The 25,652-nt window shown below is 38.8% G+C and overlaps 1 protein-coding gene across 2 annotated transcripts in view; it reads right to left on the bottom strand.

Moving 5' to 3' along the window:
• The window catches only part of RELN (reelin), a 283,789-nt gene that overhangs the window by 138,712 nt on the left and 119,425 nt on the right, over positions 1-25,652 (bottom strand). For both annotated transcript variants that reach the window (XM_071423955.1, XM_071423956.1), the window contains exons 5-8: positions 22,847-22,879; positions 21,186-21,264; positions 14,335-14,431; positions 10,621-10,672 (exon numbers count right to left, since the gene is read on the bottom strand). In XM_071423955.1, coding sequence (XP_071280056.1) covers positions 10,621-10,672; positions 14,335-14,431; positions 21,186-21,264; positions 22,847-22,879 — 261 coding nt within the window. The remainder of the gene's footprint in view (positions 1-10,620; positions 10,673-14,334; positions 14,432-21,185; positions 21,265-22,846; positions 22,880-25,652) is intronic.

Here is a 25,652-nt window from a genome sequence, read left to right as displayed (position 1 = left end):
TGCCATGTAGGTAGCAGTACTGAGAGCATAGTGTTTCAGGAGAGATGTTGTGAAGGCACCACATATCAGCTGTTTGTATCCAGATATTCAGTTATTTGTATCCAGGCTGACAATGGCAGGCAAAATTAATTCTCACTACAGCTTTGCCTCCAACTGTGTCAGATTTACAGAAACCCAAGTCATACAGCTGTTGGTCTCTAAGATTTCTTAACAACATTGATTAGAGCTGGTGTTTTGCTGAGATAAAACTGGGTGCCATCTGCAAGGGAAGAAATATTTTGCTCCTTAGAGAGTGTGATGTCCTCTGCCTCTTGACAACTCCTTGATAGCTCCTGTGAGTGCTTCCATGGATAAGCAGATGAGATTTCTAATGCTGGCTTTAAGGAGAATCAGTCTAATGGGGACTGCACAAGAAACAGTCATAAAAATATTGTGCAGAAGGGTTCAACTGCATTCAGACTCCTGAATGCAGTCTGAAAAACAAAAGGGCACTGGGAAGAATCCTTGTATCTAATGCTACAAGATTATATTTATTAATTTTGTTAACGGGATGAATAATGATTAGTGTTTGCTAAGGATTATAATTTTGTGATGTCACTTGAATTAAACCAGACTAGATAGTATAAATGACTAGTAGTCAAATCTGGCTGGCTTGCCAGTTTTTTCCCAAAGAAATGAACCATACAGTTTGGTATAATGAATGGTCCATGGGTTCTGATAATTTTTAGGTGTACGTTTATATTGGCTTTTGATCAAGAAGAAGATGGTTTTAACCATTTTAAAATATGGAATATTTAGTGCTGGATATACAAGATGCACTGGTACAAAAATAAGCAATGCACTGTTCATTCCATTCTGTTTCTGAAAATTTTCTTAAGAGAAGGTCACAAGAGCATTTTTAATTTTCTTTGAAGTCACAACTTTGAATTTAGTAACAAATGTGATTTTTAACTATGACATTTTAGGTCTTTAGACTTTTTAAACAGCTTTTACTTATTTGTAGAGTGAATTCAGAGTACAAAGAGACATTTTGAATGTAAAAATATTCAAATTAAAAACTGTAAGAACTGCATTGCATTTTGTAATCATTGTCTATCTGTTCATGGAAACAAATATTTTTATTGCTGGCTGCTTTTCTTTCCCTTGTGGGAAAAGGAGTTTGACTGTCTGTACTCTTGTATGTGTTCTGATAAACAATCTGAAACAAATATCTGGCACTAGGAAGACAACTGCTTGCCTTTCATAAAAATCAGATCTACTTTAGCATTAGTGAGAATTATGAATTTTTTAATATAAAGTCTCGGCTATTTATTTTCTGTAGGTTTCTGAGAGCAGCTAATTTTTGTTCCACTAGCAGGTTTAGGCTGTTGTTCAATTTCAGAAATGTTGGGTAGTTATTTACATCTAAATAAAACTAAAGGGTTGATGAGCAGGCTAAAAGCCACCACTGTAAAATTGTAAAAGATAAGGAGAAGAATAATTAGTAAATACACTTGATAAAATCAATCAGAATAACTTCCTAAATGAAGTCCTAAAAGGTAATCTGAGGCTAAACCCGAGGAGGATGGGGCTCTGAGCAGGCTGTCCTTGCCCCAGGTGATCCTGGTTGGAGCATGGAGCAGGTGATCACCCACGGGTCCTTCCCATCCACCTCCTGCCAGGATTCCCAATAACAGCAAATGTACTTTTCATGAATTAATGCAGCTAATTTCCTGTAGATGAGAAGTCTGAGGAAATACTTATCTGGTTCAACTTCCTCTTAGTCTATTTATATTCAGAGATCTGATGTGCTTCCTGCGCTCGCACAAATTTGTTCTCTTTTAATGAACAAGCTCAGATCACAATTCATATTGCTTTTTGTGCTGAGAACATTAAGGAGAGAAAAATAAGCCAAACAGAAAGCTGTATTTCCCTCATGCCAGTGTCCAATTTATTCTGATGTAAAGCTATTTATAGTGTCTCTTTCAGAGATACAGCCAGCAGGTATGTGCTTGGGTAATAAGCCTGTTGCCAAAGAAATAATTACATGATGCTAAATTTAACCATGCTTTTAAGTGCACCAACATCACATAACAAAACACCTTGCTGAAGGAAAAGTGAGCAAACTTGCTCAAACCTGGCTGAAATGGACACCCAGGAACTGTAGCTACTGAAACAACAGCATCATTAATGCTCCCAAAATACTTGCAGATGCTCTCGGATGTCTGACAAAATAGTAACCCCTGTGTTAGGGAAGCATTTTCTACTGGGGTACTCACATTCTGACCTTCAACATTATTGCCATTAAACAGTTAATATCACTTTATGTGGAGGTCCCCTAAGTGAGAGGGTGACCTCTCAATGAAGCTGGGCAAAATGTAAATGATACCATGTGAAAGTAGCTCAGTAGTACACTAACACGTATCAGTAAATAGAAAGAGATTCTTTGTGTAACTGTGTTTAGCAGGCAGCTGTGAAAGTCTATAATCAAGAAAATGAGCACCATAAGGTGCTGGTAAAGGTATTAAAATACTGCAGGAAAATACATGAAGTTTTATTTAGATTCCTACACCCAGTCCAGTCTAGAGGCAATAGAAAACACACATTGGTCCTTTCACACAGCAGTCTCAAGAACTGCTGTGTAAAAGGAGCTGTCTTGAATATACAGATATGAAAGTCCTTTCCTTGACTGCTTTAGTGAAATTCTCTGGCACCAAGAAAACCTGGGGAATAATTTTTCTCAAACCAATTCTGCACTGAGGTGTCTCTCTTGTCTGAAACCCCATAAAACTGATTACCTGCCTTTAAATGCCTGCCTTTACCTATGCAGGTAGGTAATAATTAGCTGGGTAAACATTGGTTTTGGCAATTCCTGATGGGCCTTTCTATTTTTATCTGCTTTTCCTTTTCAGTCCCTCACCCACTGGAGGAACAGACAGGATTGTTTTGCTGAGCTGGGGGCTTCTCAGTCCCCCCCACCCCCACCCCAGGAACTACAGATGCTTTGTTATTTAATTCAAAAATGGACCTTTTTAATCATACAAAAGTGTTATCCGTGTACAGTGATATGAGCAGGATTAAGATGAGTCAGTCTGTAATCCAGCATTTATTATTTGCAGTGACCAATTCCATAATGGCCATGTTTGGCTGCAAGGTGGTGGCACAGCCACCTGCCCTGGATCTGAATCCTGAGGCTCTTGATCTTTTCTGCTTTTCTCCATGCAGTAAATCTTTAACGCTCACATTTTAATTCCCAACAGTGACTGAGAAACCCTGGTACAGAAGTAATAAAGACAATATTTCAATGTAACCTTGGGCTAGCCAAAACAACACAAATCATTTTGCCCCAAGGCCATTAAAATGTCTTTCAAATACAGCATCCACTTTAAACCCTGGTTTCAATCTAGATATTACCTAGGCAGCCCCTCTTGTAAAACGCAGTGAAATAAATAAACACCACCTAGCATTTCCACATGCTATGTGAAGAGTACTTGATGATATTACTTACCTGTCTTATTCTTTCACATCAGATGTAATGCATAACCTATGCATCAACACAAATAGCTTTTCCACCAGAAAAGGGAAATTGGTAGATTTCATGTCAAACATTAGCAAATGGCAATTTGGGTAGCCAAACAAACAAACAAACAAACAAAACCTAAAAAACCCCCCACATTGTTTTATTGGGAGGGAATGGGAAATGAAGCAAGCAGAAGAAATGCAGAATGGTCAATGACACAAATTTCGGTATTAAGTTATATTAAATTCTCAAGCTTTTCCCAAATGTATAGGAAAGAAATTAGGACAAAACAACCTGAGGGTTAAAATATTTTTAATGCTGTGCTCTTGTTGCTTAGAAGGGACAGAATCTAACTCTAGTAACAACGAATCTGTGGCCAGCAGAACTGCCCCTCCCTGCTGGTACCACTAAGAACACAACTGTGTGGATGTGCCATGCCTGCACAGGAAACCTGGAAGGCACTGGAGAAAGAAATTTGTGTGACTGAGGGAAATCCTCCATGCAGGTGACTAAAGCAAGGAGGTGGCTCAACATGCCCAAAACATTTGGGACCACAGCTTCCTCTATGAGGTTTTTTGGTGTTCAGCTAACAAGAGTGATGAATTTACACAATCAAGTGCTCGTCCATGCTAAATTCAGAAGGGATTTATTTTTCACTGTGGTATTTCTCTAGAGATGTGTGAGTGAATTTTCCTGGCGAATCTGAAGGAAATCTCTATCCAGTTATGCTGAGGCTGTCCCACAAAATGCTATTATAGCATTTGTCAGTCATCCAATAGCTTCTGCTAATTATAAAACTGACTAAACAAAAACGGAAATTAAGAGAAGATGATCAGCAGTGGTTCCTTTCAGCCAAAGCTGAGACCTACATAGCAAAACATGTTTGGAAATGTTCTATCGAGTGGTCTGAATTCAAGCAGAGGATAAACAGCACAAAAACACTGCTGTCAATATAACAGCTGCCACCAGATCTGAACTAAAACATGATAAGAACATAAATGATAAATGTCTCCAGACTGTCACATGGGGCCAAATGTAATCATCATTGATCTCATGGCTGAGCCAAAGTGGAATTGGGGTATTTCTGGTGGGAAGCAGAAGGGATCATCATCCCATGCACATCTCTGCAGAGGCCTCCAGATGCTGCTCTAGGGGACAGCCCTAGCAGTGAGAAACTGCTGTTTGCTCCACAGAAATACATGGAGCTCAATGAATCAGCTGCACTATTTATTTTTGTAAGATTATTTTTTGTTCATCATGATCTTCTATTTGCTGAGGTTAATAGAGAAGTAAATGTGAGTTCTGAAGCACAGAATCCTATCAGGTAAGGACTAATCCAAAGGGCACATTCAACAATTCTAATGATGATGCTGATGATATAATAATAATAACAACAGTAATAATGATAATCTGTAGATTGAGCACACATCAAGGTAAAATAGATTTCCATTATCTACATAATAAAATAAATTTTATAGTTTAATTCTGAAAGACGACACTGGTAACAAAGGCAAATTGCTGCTACAAATGATATGTGGAATAAATAGCCTGAAAAAAATTGCCTTTTACCTTGTAAAGGTGATGAACACTGTCCATGCTTTGTCTTCAACAATCAGCACCAAGACCATTAGGCCATGGATTTTTCTGAGTGAAACAGCTTTCACATAGATCCTAGTGACCTTGGTAATTCAGGGAGAGAAATAAAGTCTGCTGCTAATGATTCACTAACCTGATGTCTTAGGGTGAAGCAGGACATGACATGAAAATCCTTTTGGAATCATTATGTCAAAGATCTGCATCCAAATCAGTGACTCTTACTCATAAACTAATTAAAAGCAATCAATAGCAGATTTTAAATAGTTTTCTGAATTACAGTCACAGAGGACTGTGAAGTCAAGAGCATTAAAACCAGACTGTAAATAAACTAAGCCACATAAAAATGTGCATTGCACATCCACCTCACCACTTAAAAAACATGACAGTATAAATGTAAAGGCACCACAGGTAATACAATTACTCTGCATTTAAGTACAACTAATGGTCTGATGGGTTTTAAAAGCTCAGGAAATTTGAAGTGAAGAGAGGGGTGATTACTCAACCAGAAAATAAAGTTGCAAGAGTAGAAAGTGTGTTGAACAAGATTGGAAAAATTATTACTTCTGTTACTGGTTTAAGTGATTATACTGTAAGATTACCAATGAAATATTTATGTATGCAAAAGCAGAGAGTTTGGCATTTTATTTCATTTGGAGGAAGATAGAAAATGGGGAAAAAGTGGGTACTATAGAATGAAAATCACCCCTAGCAACATCTCTGCACCCTGAATTACCAAAAAGTCCTGAATAGGTGAATACCAATAGTAATATTTCTAAATAATATGTTAACCATATTAAAACAAATAGACATACACATTTACCCTTACTATAGGGTTCCATTAGAAAGATATTAAGAAACATTGATAAATTGCTGGCAGGTATTGTTAGTGATTGTAATAGATTAATTAGATACAAGTGGAACCCTCTATGGAATACTTGTCAAATGCTTAATCAACAATTAACTTGGTCAAATAATTTGGAACAATGGAAGGTGCAATAGATGGCAGAGAAGTGACTGGATGATGTTAAAGAAGCTAACAACAAACTATAACTCTTGGTCAGCCCTGAAATAGTTGGGTGGCTGAACTTTGTTGGTCCCTTCCAACTGAAATGGTCCTACTCTATTCTATCCCACAAGCAGAGGGAGAAAAGGACCATTCTTAATCTACAAGTAAGGTCCAAATGCTTGTGGTTCCACACCAGTGAGCAAATCACAACATGACCCATCTTCTGGATAATATCTACTGGGATTTTCCTGAGAGGACAAACAGAGTCCATCTGGCAAAATCACAAAGCACTCTCACAGATTAAAGCCTGATGCTAAAACCTCACTGAAAACTGTTTTTTCTGAAGGCTGATGTGCTAGATTTGATTCATGTCAAGTCTTTCCTTTAGCAATAGCTAAGGCATTAAGCATGTGATCCATGCAGTGAAGATGCCTAAAGAATTTCCAGTGCCAAGGCCTGGCAGCCTTCAGGCTTTGAAGATCACCTGTGCCCATGCATCTCCAAGTCCTCCATGTTAACACCAAATAATGATCTCAGAGAGAAACCCTTCCTTGCCAGCTCTGTGGTATTCTCAGGGTCCACAAAAAGTGTAGGGACAGGATTTATTATTTTATTTATTGCAGTAAAAGTATTTTGCATCGTATTGAGATTCTTGTAAGAGATTCCATTTGTCAAGATAACATATACAAGAATATTGCACATATGAAGTGACCATAACTCAGGTCACCCATAATCAATTAGGGAAAGATGGTTTATGATTGCAAACAGCTTTTAAATACTGCAGGTGATGGATTTGCCATACAAAGGTAGTTTTGAAGGGGACTGAAAATAGGGATTAATGGTTGCATCAAAGTAAATCCTGACAGATTAGGGAACCCAACTTTGCAAAAATTTCTTGTAATGATATTTTGGAAGGGAGAGGCCAAGTCCAAGCTTTATCTCCAAATAAAGCAAAAAAGCTTTTGAACCTGTGTCTATTTCTTTGTTTGCAAGACTAATGGCTTGATCCTCAAGAAACAGAGCTGAACTGCCAAATATTTGTTATATTTGAAGGTGTATTCCTTCTCAGAATATAAAAAAACCCTTCCCCCCAGAAACCAATTTTGATTTAACATAAAATAATAGGAAGATTACATTTTTTTAGAAAATTAGGGGGGAAGAAGAGTTGTTAATTTGCTCTAGTAATGACAGAGGATCTTTGTGACAATGCCATGAAAGTTGAAGGGAAAGAAATTTTAAACTAGGACTGTGCTTTACAAACATTATGTATTTCCCCAGTATATGATACTGACAAAGTCATCCTGTTTTCAGAGGAATGTGAAGGAATTTTCATACCAAAGCTGAAAAGTGGGAGGTTTCCCCACCAAGTTATTCTCCTTTTCAAATACTGTTTAACAGCCAGAAATGATCTCGTAAAACTAAGACATAAGGAGACAGGAGAAAATACAAGTTTTTCAAGGCATTATTTTCCATTAACAATTTTCACGTTGTTTCACACATGGCTCCAAGGAGCACCTCCCTGGAGGCCAGGCTGAGTGCTGATGCTCATCTCAGCATCTCCAGCTGCAGCAGAGGCTCTGCAGAGGAGGGAGGGATGGGAATCACCTGCCAGAGGTGGACTGCCCACACAGAGCCCAGCCTGCCTCCAGAGCACCTGCTGGGGGGAACACCCAAGGAAAAAGCTTCAGCACAACAACCTCACACCTTGCCCTTGCTTCCTGAAAGCCTTTCCTCTTCTTCCCATGGGATTTGGTGTCTCTTTCTGTATTTAGCTCAGTTGCTATCTCTCAGTACAAAGAAAGAGTCACCTTCCACCACAGTGGTCCATATGAATGACAGAGCACATTCAGCCCTGGGGAGCCCAGGGATGCAGCTGAGGGGAAAAGGCTCAGATTTGGAGATAGAGAATATTTCAGCTAATGAATCAGACTAATGTTGTGTGGCAGCTGAGTCCAGAGGCTTTTGTGCAATATCCTGCAATTCCCAAGCTGTTGAATCAGATGTTCTGGCCTGAGAGAGCCCAAAGGCATTGATTTAAATATCTCAATTAACAATCCCACTGAACATTAAGAAAACTGCTAGACCTGTCAGTTCTGGGTCTTGGAGAAATGTAGTGATAGGTGATTAAGACAGTTGCAGTAATCAAAATTTTCTGCACACTTGGGCACAGAGTGCATGAGTGTAAATATCACCCCAGCCCTGGACCAGCTCTGAGTGGATGCTGCATGACAGACAAGTTCCTCTCATTCAGAAAGGATACTGCACATTAATGTTGTCCTGTGTGCTGAAAATGCCTTACTAATTACCTTTTCATCCTAATAAAGCCTTCTTGTTAAGTGCACCTTTCCAACTGCCTTGGCCTTTAAAGAGCAAAACCACCAAATACATGATGCATGAAGGAAACCACACAGAATATCAACTAATGAAAAATTCACTAGTCTGTTACCCTCCCTGACCACAGAGTTTAAAAGGATCTGGAATTCATGGTGAAACCAGAATTTAGCTTCAGAATTTTTAGCTTCATTTCCTGGTTCTCTACTGCCTATATAACTGCAAATACAAAATTCCATCTGATAATTAGAGGCAAGAAAAATTAAAATGTGCACTCTTTAATAAGGCCAAAGCTATGTGAAAAATTTAACATAAAGACACCCCCAAAAGACTACAGCTTAAGCTATTCCATGGCTGATAGAAAGTGGTAAACATTCTTTAAAATAAAAAGCAATTCCCTTGGATCAATCCCTAAATAGGGTTATGATTAAATCGGACATTTGGGAATAAGCTGGAAACTGGATTCTAAAGCCAAGTATTGCTGAGCTCAGCAGCAGTCCCCTGGCTCCTGCTGGCTTCTATCAGTTACAAAACCAATCTGCATTGTATTTCAAACTCATCACAGGCACATGGGGAAACATGATACATTTTCAACTGGAGGCTGAAATTTGGTTTACTTGGATGTGCATCCACCCCTCTCTGCTCCATCCTACTGAGGATTTCACTGGTTCCTACTGGTATGAGTTCAGGCATTGTTAAGATATATTCATGAAAATCCTGTCATACAGAGTATTTCCTGCTCAGCCTTTTCTTACCCCTTTTTTATTTGACCTTTCCCATCTGACAGGCACAAATGCTCCTAGTGAAATATCAAATCTCGTTTGCACTGTTCTGCAGTTCACCTGCAGCAGGCACCAGGCACTGGGCTGTGACAGCAAACACACACCTACCAGCCCATTCACCTTACCCTGCCTGTAAACCATCTTGGCTCTCTGCAAGAATAATCCAAAATAGATTTTTCCAATTTTCATGAGAAGTGAGATTCCTCCATCATTGCAAACTTGCAGCTTTATAGAAGTCACATCTCATGCTTCTGTCAGTGAGCAACACATCCCAGTGGATCAAGTGAGCTGCAACCCTTCCACTGTCTGAATGAAACTGCAGGGCAGCAACAGGCTGGTTTTCATCTCAGGTACCCAATATTTTTGCACTGATTCAGTTGAGGATTGGAGACATTTTATTCTGAATTTTAAAACCAGTAATTCAAAATAAAGGATAGCTACCAGTCCTTAGATATATTAACACTGCAGTCAGAAGCAGGTACTGATGACTTCCAATACCCAAATGAAGAACTTCAGGTAAAAAACAAATTTAAATGATGTATTTCTGAGCCTTCTAGGATTTTGATTTCCAATCCATTAAAAAACCCAAGCTGTTTTCCAAGCTACATGATTGTTTTTATTTTCAACTGAGATTCCCAGAGTTTAATCACACATCTCCTGAGATAAGTTTGGAGTATTACTTTTTTAAAAATAGGAATATGATTTGGAAACACATATCCAGGGGTCTACAGAGAAAGCAGGCTACATTTCCTGCTTGCTTTTTAACTGAACTATTTATATCACTAGAACATTTTTTCTTCATATTTTCAACACTGAGAAATGAGTTAACAAAGTAAGTGTGTTCCAAATTTGCCCTCAGCCACAGCCTCTAGCATAATTTATAGCCACAAATGCACAGTGAAATGTGCAATAACTCACAGTATTCTAAGTAATATAGCATAAAGCCATGCTGTTGATAATATAGACTTAATAGCATTTAGTCTTCATCTGCCCTACCTATTCTCTTTGTAGAAATGTGTTAAAAACAGCACTACCTTGGTGTAACTTGGAATATACTGGGGGCTTAAATAAAAAAACCTCTCTTTTTTTTTTTAGAAACAATAATCACACTTCAGAGAAAGAGCAAGAAATTATAATGCTAAACATCAGGCTATAAAACAGGAGAAAAGAACAGAACTCACACATAGCTCACCAGAGTATCCACTGCAGCTTTCCATTTCCAAAATTTAAAACAGTAGCTCCATGTCAGGAGATGAATAAATACACTGAAGTTTTTAAAAGATTTTTTAATCCCTTGTGTTGAGTCTAACATCAACCACAAAGGTAACCCTGAACTTCAGGGCCATTTTCCTTTACAAAAAGGACTTTTTTGCACTTTCTTGGGTGGAAGGGTAATCTAAACTTACCAAGGGAAAATTGAAGGACGGATGCAGTGGTTGTGTTAAGGCCAGTGGTGGTCTATGGGAAGAGAAGCAAATGTTTTTGTTAGATGAGCAAAACAATACATTCATCACTTGTTTTTCCTTAAAGCATGGAAAATCTCCAGACACCCACATCTCCAGTGCATAGGACTGTTTATCACCAACCCTTTCAGATTGAGCAATCGTGGATATTTTTGTTATATCATTTTGGTTTTTGAAAGCTTATCATATGTCAAAGCCAGAATTTTTTTCACCATAATAATAATAACTACCAAAAAAAACACATTTATGTTCAGCAGGGTCACTTGAACACTCTTTGGAAGATTGAAAAAAATTATCTCTGTGGTTTATAGTCAGCTTAGTGTAAATCTGCATATATGGAACAGTTCTCACTTTTCCCAGCACAGAGCAAGGACTAAAAATGATCATAAATAAATAATAAAAATAACATTTATTAACCCTAAAATAATGAACTATTAAGAGGAAACAATGGAACTTAAATCTTCCACACCAAAGGAAACAAAACCCCTTGGTGATACTACATGGTATGTAGAGTGCAATGCTGTAGCAGAATCTACCCACAGCTGACATCCAGAGAGATGGAGAAAAAAGAGAGAAGTACCAGCAGCTCACTCTGTACTCAGCAAACCACCCTCCTTTGAGGCCTCTCTTTCTCCCTTCTTTGAATGCTTCCATATTTCAGGGCCTCAAATTAGAATGGTTCTCCTGAAAATGCTATAAAATAAAAAGCCCCAGTGTGTTGTGAAGGACACCTAATTGTTTTCAATTTATTTTGAAAGCTGAATTTAACAATACTGCTACTTAACAAGCAAGGCATCCAAGAACAAAAGGGACTGGACTTCTTCCAGTGCCAGCTCAACCTAGTTGAGCTATTCATTAAATGATGCCTTTGAAAACAATGGATGGAGATCTGCATGAGTTGGTGTGAGGTTTTGGTGTGATTTGTTTCCTTTCTACATACATATTACATACAGAAAAGAATTTCCTATAAATATTAAGGAATGGCATGTTCACTGAAATACATTGAAGATTAGCTGATAAAAACACTACATGTTCTAACAGATAATTTTAATTTTTAAGCAAGAATAGGAAAGCTGCATTTACATGCATCCACTTTAAAAATAAAGTCACATTCCCATTTAAGTCATTCTGCCAGGATTGATTCAGTATTAGGTATCACACACTGCCAAATGATAAATTACTTTCTGATTTGAGTTAAGAGCACCTATTATATTAGTTTTCATTCAATTAATTATGTTGTGCAAGTTATAGTTTGAAAACAAAACCTTTATTGAGGTTCAGTAGCTCATATCACCAAGAAATTAAACACATCAGTTATCACAGAAGAGACATTCATGCAGATTTAGACTGTGCTGTGAATCATTTCAGCAATGCTTTGGGAAAAACACTAGACTTACTAAAAATTTTTGCAAAATTCTGCATAGGATTGCTTAGTTCAGACACTGCAGAGAGTATGGTAGGCAGCCTTTAGCAGATATTTTCCTTTGCTTGCAACATCTTTGATGCTATACACCTTTCCAGGATTTTGCCAGCAGTAAATTCTCACCCAGAGACAGGGACAGTTGGTTTTAAAACCTCTCTGCCTGCAGTAACAGGTGGCTGCTGGAAATCAGGAGGAAAGAAGGAGGTCAAGGTAGCAAATCAGCAGCTGTTAGAGCTGCTGATGGAAAATATTTTTGCAAATTCAACTCTTCTTGACTAAGTATTGTAAAGCAGTAATTCATGTACCAGGAGCCATTAGCAGGAGCAGAGATTTCATGATCCATTTCAAGCAGGGTCAGAATAGGATTGATAAAAATCATAGAGAAATGAAACAGGTATTAAAATTTCTGACAGAAAGAGGTATGTTGTGAAATTGCCAAAACAACTGCAAATGAGAAACAGGTTAGTTCTAGGACAGTGGGTATTTAAATGTATCTCCATACTCAAAAATAGAACTAGATCACACCTCTGGCCTGAACACTCCTGTGCTCATTCATGGTGTTGAGCCATTAGCATGTTCCTGCAGAAGGGTTTGATTTTTCTGCAGCACTGCCATAATATTTATAAATACTTTATTTTTAGGCTGGTAACTGTTTATAAGCACGATGATTTTTTCAGATCATTATTCAATCACACCACTTCGGTAGCATAACAAATGTTTTCCAAATTCCTGATGTCATGGTAGTGCTACTTTACCACACAGCAATATGACAAATGCAGTCCAAGACTGGATTTTTAAGCCAATTCCTGATTACTAAGGATAGTCTAAATTGCATATCAGCAGGGAGAAGACAGCTAATGAATGACAGTTCAAAACCTCAGAGCTGAGACCCTGGGTTTGTTAAATGTCATAAACAGATTTTTTCCAAGTAGTGTTACTTATACTCAGTACTACAACTAAAAATGAATGTAAAAAATGGGAAAAATACCCCAGTGGTGTGACTTCCCTTTTGCACAGGACATAAACCAATGCAGGCATTCTCAAGGCAGTTAGCAAAGCACAGCACATTCAAACAGGATGCAAAGTAGCAGAGAGGCCATTTAACATCCCTGACAGGATTCCCTGGCTCTATCTGGCTGCAAGGGAAATCCTTTTTTATCTGTAAAATCTCTAAATTAGTTTTATATGTGTTGATGACTTTTATGCACCACATCAGCAATATCTACATTGCATTTGTGTCATTCTGCTCTCAGTTAAGGATGTAAAATTAACCCTGTGAAAAGAATTGTCAGTGTCTGAAATGAAGAGAAGATGCCTGGCCAAAACCACTTCTGTTTTATGGCCCTCTTCCATGTTTGCTCTTCAAATAGCCCTAATCAGCCTCTCCCTCCATTCAGAAGACTGTTGAAAACATGAAAATTAATTCTGAATTACATGGGCTTTGATCTGGTCTTTTAATTTTTCAGTTCTTTCCAAAGCTCCCCTTATATGTACATCATTGCAGCTAGCTGCTCAGCATCAGCATGTGGCCATTGATTTATGTATTGCAATTCATTTTCCACACCCAGATGACCTCAAGTTAATGCAAATTGCACTTGTTTCTTACAGCAATTTTATGACCAAACTACCTCCCTACCTCCCAACAAAATTAATTCTGTCCCATTCATCATGACTCAATCTGTTACATACACTTCCCTGAGACTGGCAGGTGCTTGCTCCAGGCTGCATTTAAGTCTGTAGGATGCATTGTTCACAAGTGGTGTTTTACAACCAAATTAACATTTGTCAACAGGGACAAGAAAAAACGGGACAAGACTAATAAAATAATAAAAGAAAAATGAACCCCGTCTCTATTTAATTGTTGGATATTAAAAGAAAACGATGCCAGTTCGAAAACACTGTTCTATGTCCTTGACTTTTCAGTATTTCAGAGATACTTTAAATGACTTGGATACTAGCTGGATCAAGAGACTGTTCCTTGCAAAGGGACAAAGGTTATTGCAACTATTGCAATAACATAATATTGCAGCTATTGCAATAACCTTTGGCTAGCATCTATTGTTTATAACACTGGGATGTTTCTGGGTGTACTTCTATGGACCTTGCTCAAGAGCATCTCAGCTCAATACCAAACGTTCTGGCTGCTGGTAATCCCAATTCAAATACCAACATCCCTGTGGCTGACACAGCTTCCCAGCCTGCCCAGCCCTGGCAGAGGGGCAGCCTTCACTTACCAGCTCTCTGGGGCCGTATGGGTCGCAGAAGGTGGCGGCGTTGCCGTGCATTATCACCCCACAGTGCCCCCCGACCTCGCAGTTACTGCACTCAGACCTGCAGGGAGAGCACACTGTGGTCAGAGGGGAAAGCAGAGACTGCATTTTGGAGGCAGTGTAAACTGTAAAATCAGGCTGCTGGGTCTTGGTGCTCAGGTTGGGCTGTTTGTTATCACGGTGCTGAACACAAAGGTAGGGCAGCTGTAAGTGTGATCCACTGGAGCTGCCTCCTGTGAAAGGCCTTGGTGATTCAGTGTTTGCTCTCTGCAAACTGCCCAATGAGCAGGGACACCCCTCAAAAAGTGGGGTGTCCCTGCTCATTGAATGCAAAGCATTTCACCATGGGAAAACAAGTTGAAATCTTACATATATACATAAACCCTGAAGCTACTCTTCTTACAAAATCCTTGTGAACATTTGATTTACCATAAGTAAACCCACCATCATGGAGTTACCACAGAGAAAGCTGAGGACAAGTGGCTGGGATCAGCCCCCCTCCTGCTGGCAGGGTTATTTCCCCAAAGGCCAGGTTATTTCCTTGAGGCTGCAGTGTAACATGGCATTTGCTGTTGCTTCTATTTGTATTTGTCATATTCCATATTCTTAGTAACAGAGTTGCTACTCTGCTCACCTTTTAGGGAAAAAAAACTATGAAGAAATTCTCTGAGAGGCTGGTAAGTGCTGCAGAGACAAATAATTACACCTGTCCTGATACTTCTTAATTTAATATGAAGGATTTTGTGGGCAGCCTGACTGCAGAACATAGGGAAAGACCTGCCTCCCTCACCTTCTAGAGCTAGGGTATCAGATCTTGGCATGAGGTCCACATTTAAAAAACATTGGATATACTCCTGGTCCCCAACAAGCTGCCTGCAATGGTGCTGGCCAACATTGCCTTTGGGCACCCAAAGCTCAATTTAAACATCAAACCTCCAGGGAAACACTCCAGAAAAAACATCAGACATAAAAATGTTTGAGTTTTTTTCCCTGTATAAGCATGCCAGTGAAGTAATTCAGCAATTCACACTGATAGCATTTAGGATTTTGAATTTAAGCAGCAAAATAAAATATTCTAATAAAGGAGTGTTCAAATCAACATGAGTGAATTAATATTTACTTACAGAAGTCACAGTCAGCAAATAATTTTATTTCTCAAGAAAAGGCAAGAAGAGAGCATGTGAGTGAATAAATTGGTACTTTTAGAAAAAGCACAGAAGCAGAGTTCACAGGAAACATGTTTTGTTGCTATCTAAATTTCACTTGATCCTGAAGTTTCAACAACTGAAGAGCAAGAAACAGGAACTAGAAGAATTTCCGGGATTCTGTAGGATTCTGGCTGTTATAAAAATTATTTTCATTGTATGCCCCTACATTTTTGAATTTTATAGTGGAGCATCTACCTGGACTCTTGATACATGCAGAGACAGATATGGCAGGAAAACTTTGCCCTGAATACTTTGTAGGGAACCACTTAGTCCTTCCTGAAAGGTCAGGCTACATAATCCAAGGGATATTTTAATTCTCTAATTCTCATATTTCAACAGATAAAAAGTGATTAATCTGTTTTACTTCTGTAATGGGGTCTATGAAATATTGTCTGGAAATCCAGAAGCACTGTCCTGCTAACACAGCAGTTTCATCATCGGTTGTCTTTTCTAGGATGACTCCTCTCATACAAAATTGGATGGCTGTTGGTAATCCTGATTCAAACCTTTGTGCTGTCTTTGAAGTGCATTACCTTTGACAATAAACTGCTCATTAGCTTGACAAGAATGCATGAAGAGCAAGATAATTGATCTGCTGCTCCTCAGATCATCGTCATAGTACTACGTGTTTAGAAACGATCCAATTTGCTCCTCTCCTGGTGCAGACAGGAAGGTTAATTTCTTTTCTATTTATACAAACAGAAAAGAGTATTAATTGCCCTGGCTGGGTGCAGCTTTCTACATTATCTTTCTCACCTGCCTAGTCTAAAATCTTAGCACATTAAAATCACTTCAGCTTTCTCTTCACAGCTGGTCCTCGCTGCCGCTGCTGACATGTGTCGCATTTATCGAGATGACTTCTTCTCCACAGACCTGCCATCTCTCTCATGCCTGGCTTAGACAGTCCCACCTCTCTCTGCTATTGTTCTTCACTTTGCTGAGGGGGAAACATCTGCTGTTTCCTCACCCCTATTTGTCATTCCTTTTCCCTCTACAATACCTGAGTATGTGGATATTATATTGACTGATGTCTTTTGTGATGTCTGAACCATAAAGAAGATAAACATCTCAAACTGCCAAGAGATTTTTAAACATAAATCTTTCTGAAGTTTAATCCCACAGTTTTAGTGCAATTTGGAAACCACTTTAGGACCTCTCTCTCCTGTCACAAAGCTTTCCTCAACCTCTTTGCCACTGGAAATATCACTGTACCTGTACATTTCTCATATGCCATGAAGAAGTGATGACCAAGAGAATCTCTGTTTCTTATTGATTGATTTTACATGCTCAACTATTCTTCATGTCATCTTTGACAAGTGTGCCTTCTGTAAGTGACTGCTGCTTGGTGTGCTGATAGGCTTTGAGATGAAACATGACATCAAATTTGGAAGGAGAGTTTAGCCAGCAAAACACTTCTGTACTGTCTCTTTCTCCTTTAAATGTACTGAATCCCCTGCTTTCTCCAGTCCTACTATTAAAACTGTTTTATACAGAAACATGCATTAATGCCAACATTTATTCTTTACTAATTTATGCATTTCTTAACATTAGATAATTTATCATAGGATTAAACAGAATTTTTTAAAACATTTGTTCTCGTTTAGCCTGGTTTAGTTCTTATCTAGCACCTTTTTTATGCTCTCTACTGCAGTTTATGAGGTTACATGGAGGCAAGATGGTCACAGGAATAGATGCTCAATGACCTAGGCAGTCTTCTTCATACTATTCATCCAGCCATTTCCTGATGTGGTACTGGTGCAGATTCCCTTTCCCAACTGAAGAAATCAGTAATTCCTTCATTCCTGAGCTTTCTGATCTAACAGTGTCCTGTCAGTTTTCAGAAAGTCTCATGGACATTAATCCCTTGTATTATTTCAATTTTCTAATTGACAAATGTACTAAGCACTTCTGGTAGTTCAACAAGTCAGCAGCGGCTGGCTGAGCATGGACATTGGTGCTGCATTTATGGTGTGTTACCCACCTTCACTTCCACAGCTGATACATGTCAGATACATAATACATTGGACATTTATGACTGTGTGAAACATATTTTTTTTTCACAAGACAAGAGATCTTTGTAAGATTGGTGGCAAATAAAACCCAAGAAATGGGAAATCTTTGCTTAGGTGAGCAGGCTTTTGCCTATGGGCTGGGGACTTTGGGAATGACCATATTCTGACATGACTAGACACTGGAAGAAAAGATTATAAACATTAGTTGGATATACCATACAAGAAGATTCTCATAGTGGGTGGTTTCCCAAAAAAAAAAGAGAAAATGCTTCCATTTCTGCATTCCCAGCAGAGAAATCCTCCTTCTTTGTTCTATGTTTCATTTATGTTCACATAAGGATGTGTCGTCTCCTGTTGCCTCCTCTCTCCCTGTCCCTTTCCCACTTTAGCAGTTTCTCCTGTTTTCTTTCAGTCACCAATTTTTTTATTTAGGTATGTGGTACTGTGGCTTTTCTTTTAGAAAGAGCCTTTCCTTTCTCTTCCTTCTGCAGCTCCAAAAACACTTGCAGCCACTCCTTCCCTGTTTCTGAGCCTCCAAAGAAACAGATGGCTGCTGGGAAGGATGTGTCTTACAATGCATTTGAAAGAGCAGGCAGTAACTCTCAAAATCATAGAGTGCCCTTGTGCAAAATAGTTATTTGATATGAGGCCTCTCCCAGCAATGGAGTGACACACAGGCTCTGCTGGGACTCATAAAATTGGACACATAGAGAGGACATAAACTGCTTATCTGGTGCTCTTGGATGGTACATCTCTGCCAGAGCTGCACATGCCAAAAGGGGAAGCAGGAGGAGCGGGAAAATATTAATCACTTCCAAGCCAGTGTTATGTAGGATTTGGGAAGAAAAGATTGGAGGAAAATACAAGCAGTTCTCCTTTCATCAGCACACAAATAATGGCTTCAGAAGTGATTAGAGTGGCTGGGTGTAAGTGGCCCCGTGGCACGGCCCTGCTGGGGCACACGAGGCAGCTGCTCCACACAGAGCAGGCTGAGCAGGGATGGAAATGCTGCTCCAGCACTCACTGCAATTGCTTGTGGTAAAGATGGGATTTTAGCAGGTGCCAGGGGAAAAAACACAATTTTAGGGTGGATGGCAACAACTGTTAATAATTCCTGATTTTACTCCCACTAGACAATCAAATGAGAATGAGCTTTCTGCTGCTAAGTGGGCCTTCACTGGAGGCAGAGCTACTGCAGAAATTCTTTGTGCTGAAAAGCTCATGATACATCACTATGGTTTTCTTTTATTTGTGCTCCACTTCTGTTTAGCATTGCTGAAAATGCTGGCTTTGTGCTATTACAGGAAAATCTGTCTCAGGATTGTGGTGAGTTTTTGGGCTCTCTCCTAGCACCCACCTCTCTGCACTGACTCACCAAGCAAGGTGGTGAAGTTTATTCCAGAGGGACCAAATCCACATCTTGGCAACAAAAGGAGCAGAAGACTGGGGACTCTTTTAATCTGATATTTTTCTGTTGAGACTTCTATAAGCAAGGATGAATTTAAAGTTGAGAGCAATGGATAAATAAATTATGGAGGCTCCCAATAGACAAGTCCTCTGTGAATTATGAGGCATCTGCAGGGAAATAATGCCTCTCCTCATTTCTTTCCACTCAAGTCCATTTAACACACTGCTGCTAAAGCTATCTACCTTGGCAGCTATTCTGCAACCCATTAAGAGTCCTTGATCTGTCCATACCCATAAAGAAATAGGGTTTTTTTTGTTATAGTATCACACATCCTTAATGCCTCTAGTCCAGAAAAAAACATTTAAAGAGCTGATACAAAAGGAATGAGAGGAGCAAAAATTGTAGGCACAATTAAAACCTGTTAAAATGAGCATGAAAAAAATAAAAATATCTGTAAAATTCTGTAAACTACAGCATTTTTACATAAGATGGTTAAGCTATGAAAGATCTGCACAGATGGAAAGTTGTGACAGTCCTTAATAAAAAGGAAAATAAAGTCAAATGTCACAGAATGAATGTATTAACTAACAAACACAGGTAAGTGCTAAAATGCTCACCAAGGATTTATTTGAACAAGATAAACTAACCCAGTAATATATTTCTATGCCTTGTATGAATTAAAACAATAAATTAATTATATTTATAAAATAGGATTGAAAGAAATAGAAAACTCAGAAACAATCTTATATAAGAAAAGGAGGCTCCAACCTTCAAAACTTCATATTAAGACCAAGAGATGTGTTTATCTGGGTATTTTATACTGTATATACACTCACTATACAGAACAGAATTAGTTTTGTACTAAGAGAGATGTATAGCTTCCTCTTCTGGGACATTGCACACATATATCATATTAAATGGTTGTTTATGATCACTGTGGTGGTAAAATTATTAATATTGAAGATTCAGAAGTCTGTCTAAGAGTCATCCTTGGTAAAAGAACACTCCTTTTGCCTAAAAGCTGACAGTCTGCCACTGTTTCCAACTCCCACCTTTGGAGCTCAGGGAGCACTGGGAGATTGCTCCTGTAGGCTCCACTAACAGTTATCCCTCCAGATTGTCCTGTTATTTACAGGACAACTTTGGGCAACTTTGGACTATGGGCAAAGTTGGGCAACTTTGGACTATGGCAGTGACTTAAGGAGCCCACCCCTCCCAGGGTTTGATATTTGACTTTATTAACATTGAAGTGATTATTTTTCCTCAACTCTTCCATTGTTTTCTGAACCAGTGCAGGGGTTGGGGCTCTGCAATCCCTTGGCTGAGTGAGAATGGGGGAGCAGAGGGAGCGATGGTGTCTGAGAGCTCTCTCACTGTGCTCACAGTTCATAAAGCTGCTGCCTGACCTGCCCCAAGGTGTACCTGCCTTGTTATGCATGGGAAGGTTGAGATTCTTCTGTAGCTTCCACTGGTTAAAGAACAAAAACATCTTGTGCTGGCTGTTTCAGACATAGACTGTGATAATATGAATGACCCAATTCAGGAATCCCAAAACCCCCCAAGCCCTAGCAATTGGAAGTTGCTCAATAGAACTGAGAAGGAGTGTTTTCCTTCTTATACAATACAAAACAGTTCTGAAAAAGTGTGCCTTCCACTAAAAAAAAAAGAAAAAGAAATTCAACCTCAAACATTTTCATCACATGAATATTAGACAGAGGTATTTAATTCCAGTTGGGGTTTTGGGGGGGGTTTCTTATGATTTTTTTAAGCATTTGGAAACACTTCATTTCAATTTGGAAGGAATTATTGCTATAGTTACCTTCACCAAAAACATGTACAACACGAAATTAAAAAAGAATTGTGAAACAACAAAGTTTAATTATTGAAATTCTTCTCCTTTTTGATGAAAATCTGTGTTTTCAGGAAACCAAAATCTTCATTCATAAATATTCACTGAGCTCAGCTCTAGTCCTTCTATTTTTGGATTATTTAAAAATTTGAAATCAAGAAGAATTTGTCATCCACTTCAATGTTCTTAGAATTTCTCAGTTACTCATTAATGAATTAATTAATAAACCAAAATATTTAGGTCCTAATGAAGCAAACCCACACATCAGTTTATACTTCATTTCATTCAATAAATGTTTTCATTTGCTCAAATGCATCTAAAGGAGTGCAGAAACTCACCACATGGTAGGATTCAATTCTTGCTGATGGTAAGAGTCAAAGTCATCTCGCAGGATAATGCTGTCACTGTGCATTTCAGCTGCAAAGAAAAAAAAGCAGTATAGGAAAAGAATCCAGTGCAATCATCCCATGCTTTCTTACCCAAATAAATGCATTGTTAAGTGCATTTTAGATTTCTAAAAGTCTGCTTTTTAGGTTAAACTACTTATAAAAGCCAGTGCTTCTTATTTACAGGACTTTTTCCTTACTCTGGATAATAGTACCACAAAAAATTAAAAAGTGCCCCCATCATGGAAGTGTGATGGCTATGGAAAGATGGAGTCATCAAGTACACGCTAAATCTTCTAAGAAGTTTTGTTCTGAATTGTTGGTTTTCTGAATGTTTAGGAAAAAATCCTTCCAAATTGAGATTCTGCAAACATGGGCACAAGAATGGATGAGAAGTCCTAATGAGGGTATTACAGATCTTACAGTCAGGGAATACATTTTGACAACTCATAAGTGAAAATCAATGAGTTCACTGGAATTTCTCTGCTGCTATCAGCAGACCTGTCAGTAAAGGTCAATTTATCTAAGGAACATAAACTGTGAGCTATGTTATGCAAATATTTCTCACCACTGTTCTGCAAACTTCCCCAATATTCCACCTAGATTTACTCTCTCATTTATGTATGATGACAAATAAACTCACTTAAAATCCCAGCGCTTTGGCACCTGTGATTGTGTTAGACAGATCCTCCTCTACAAATACTTCCACTAAAGTAATGAAGTAACTGTCACCTGCTATTTAAACTGAGGAAGAATGCCAGAATCTGTCCTGGGTGAATCAAACGGCAGCACAAGGGTTGGTGGATGCAGGGAGCAGCAGTGCCTTGCTCCAGGGTCCACCTGGGAGGTGCACTGGCACAAAACCTTCCTCAGAGCAACCCTGCCCTGCTGTGAGGTGCTGTCCCACACTGAAGGTTATGGGGCAGAGAATCAGAGAATGGTTTGGGTTGAAAGGGACCTTAAAGATCATCTTATCCCAACACCTCTGGCATGGGCAGGGACACCTCCCACTATACCAGAGTGCTCAAAATCACATCCAACCTGGCCATGAACACTTCCAGAGATGGGGCATCCACAGCTTCTCTGGAAATCTATTCCAGTGTCTGACCAACTTGACAGCTAATCTAAATCTGCCCTCTTTCATTTTAAAGTCCCTCATTCCCCCTTGTTTTATTACAAAAAGCACTTGAAAAAATGCCTCTCCAGCTTTCTTGCAGCCCCTTTAAAGATGCTCTAATGTCTCACTGAAGCCTTCCCTTCCCCAGGCAGAGCAATTCCAAATCTTCCAGCCTGTTTTCATAGCAGGGGTGCTCCAGTCCTGGCTCTCTTGCAAACAGATGCTCTAATACATAACTAGGACTCTAATACATAACTAGGACCAAAAAGTCTGCAGCATGATATACTCACACTGCAAGGAGTCAAAGACAAGAAAGAGAAATAAAAGCCACAATGAAGAAACAACTAATCAGAATTAGATATAATTCATTCAACTTCATACGAATCTCATTTTTATTTGAATTCCTCAGACCTAGTTTAATGTGACTTTACAGATTTTTTACTATAATAAAGTCATTGATTCTGAGTTTAAGTAGTAAGAATGACAAATTACCTACCTAGGTGAGGATGTAAGGGAGCTTCTGTCGGGGCTGTGGAAAACAAAGACACACAGTGCATGAATATTTTCTATCAACAGGGCTCAACTGCAGCATTAAATATCAATTCAGCTTAAAACAAATTGTACAGTATATACTCTCTTAAATCAGTAGTTTAATTGTGAAAAATGTGATAGACCCCAAAAGTTACAAAAATATAATAGGAAAACAAAAATAATTGTTCTCTTAATTAAAACAAGCATTGAAATAAATGAAAGTTAGTACTGGCTTTACAGTAAGGTAAAAAAAAGATCAATTCAAGTCTAGAATGATGAGATATTGTTAAAACTAATTTGGATTAAGATTCAATAGCTCAAGGGCTGAAAAAGTGGAAATTAGACTTAACAAAATAAATAGTCTAAGAGAGGTAAAAAATGCCATTTTTGATCTTTTATACTACACTGAACAACATTTTACTGGGCATATTATTGGGAGAAGTAATCCAAATATTCCTAGGGTAACAAGTAGCAGATAACTCTGCAAATCTCAATATCAAACACTTATATCCAAGCATGTTTTTGCAGGCAATGCTGATCAATTCCCCAGTAGGTCTCTGCCTCCCAAGAAACACCAGAATGTTGTAAAGACACTGCATGGGGGGCACGTGAAACGGCACAAATTTGTTGAGTAACCTTCTTCCAACACTTTGCAACAGGAGTCTTGGTGCAGCATTACACAAATGGAACCAGACTGTATCTGAAAGGGCACAGCTACATAAAAATATATGTGGAAGTCTACAAGCTGGCTACACAGTGTGTAGGATACCCTATGGCAGCTACCACATTCACAGCCTTGCTGGAACTTAAACCCAAAGTAGGTTACATCTCTTTCATGAAGGCCAAAGGGGTGCATATAACCAAGCTCCTGGGAAGCAGCTACCTATTTGTCCATCAGTATCTCAGCCATAGATCAGCATATTTGCAATAAATACTGAATTACTGCAATTTCTGTCATACCATCTGACAAATTAAAAATAGATTAAAAATAAACATAAAAATGAGCGCAGCAATCTGTGTAGAGCTCTCACACATAGTCATCTGAAAGCCCAATACAAATCTCAAGAATTTTGTTTTTCTCTTCCTGCTTAGTCCTTAAATACTGGATTTACAAGGAGCCATGCCATTCTCTAATGAAACTGCAACACTTCATGGAGAAGTAGGTGATAAAGAAGACTGAGCAGTCAACAAATGAGCTATCTGCAGACCAGAAAATGATGGCAAGCAATCTGGATTTACCTTAGACAGAAAACTTCCATTTAACAGGCTTACCAGTGAGAGGAGTGACATGTTCTACACCATCCACTAACCATATAAATATATACATTTTTGTGTATAGATATATCTCTCCCCTAATCTTATGTACATATACATATATATGTATGTGTATATATACACACACATGTACATACATGCATACATATATACATTGGCATATATAGGTATGTATGTATGCATTTATATATACACACAAACTGAAAACCACAGAAAACTTTACTGCAGCTGAGAGAAAACACCTCCTTAAGAGTCTGTTGCTGTTCAGAAATCGGAAATATTTTTTCCTTTTCGTGGCTAACTTGCTCCATTTTTACACAAGAAAGTCACCTGTGCTGCTTTGTCTTCCCCAGCAAAAATGCCAATAATGACTCCAGCAATGGTCAAGACCCCTCATCATGCTGGTACAAAATCTGGAGAAATAAAACTATTGCATGTTAAGCTTGGCACTGTCTCCAGAATAGTGCTGGACTGCACTGGTGAGTCCTACAGTGAAAACTGCATTTGTCCCTTGCAGCCCCAGGTACTGTGTTTCTCCCTGGGAATGTGTAAATTTCACTAGAAACCTTTTAAAAATTATTTGCACAAAAAAATAGATCAAACTGGACTAACTGAATAATTTCCCAGATCGAGCAACACCAACTATTCTGTATTTTGCCTGCAGGAAAAGAAGCACATTATGGCATGGGATTTGTAATACTCCTGTAATACTCCTTTTCCAAGAGGCTAGGTTTAAAATAAAATCTCTGTCCCTGATGTCTGAATCCCTCCTTCTCAGTAGTTCCAGGGCAGTTCTGAGGGGTGATCTGCTGTGAGCACAGGGGTGGCTGAGAGCCATCCTGCCAGTGCTCCCCTGCGAGGAGCGTGGCTGTGCCAGCACACACCATGGGCAGACTCAGCTGCCCAAGCAAATTTCATTTGAAAGTAGCTCAACAGGAAGAGACCACCTTCTCCAAGGAGAGCAGTTCAGACCTCCAAATGAGGAGGGTATCATTGTGGTATCATTCACCCCAGGTTGTTTGGCATGGCTCTTTTTCAAAGAGGCTTTCTCCAGACAAGGATACACACTGTCATGAATGAAATTATTTCAAATTATTGCAAAATTTCAGCATTCATCAAAAAGGCACAGGCATAGCACAAACTTGGCATCTTTACATTTGTAAATTGATTTCACCATTATTTAATAAAACTGGCTGTTTATGTGATTAAAAAATACAGACTTGGGATCTGAGATTTTTTCCTGAAATGGCTCTTCCACCATATGCATGGTACATTGCACACCAAAACTGTGACCAACAGAATGAAAGGAAATAAATTGTGCAGGTCCATACTAATGCTACTGATCAATCATTTAAAAATTAGAGGTGGAACTAAGCAAACACTTCATGTTAGACAAAAATGTTGTTACAAGTATAGACTTTATGCTGGGGAGAGGTTTCCTAAATCTTTATCGGATCTAAGAAGCCCAAGTATTTTTGCCTCAGGTATTCTGATTG

This window comes from Agelaius tricolor, unplaced genomic scaffold, assembly GCF_023055355.1.
Source record: "Agelaius tricolor isolate 1412-34295 unplaced genomic scaffold, bAgeTri1.0.p SCAF_3, whole genome shotgun sequence".
Classification (NCBI taxonomy): Eukaryota; Metazoa; Chordata; class Aves; order Passeriformes; family Icteridae; genus Agelaius; species Agelaius tricolor.
Note: the sequence above shows the minus strand (reverse complement) of the source record. Positions and strands in the feature narration are given on the sequence as shown.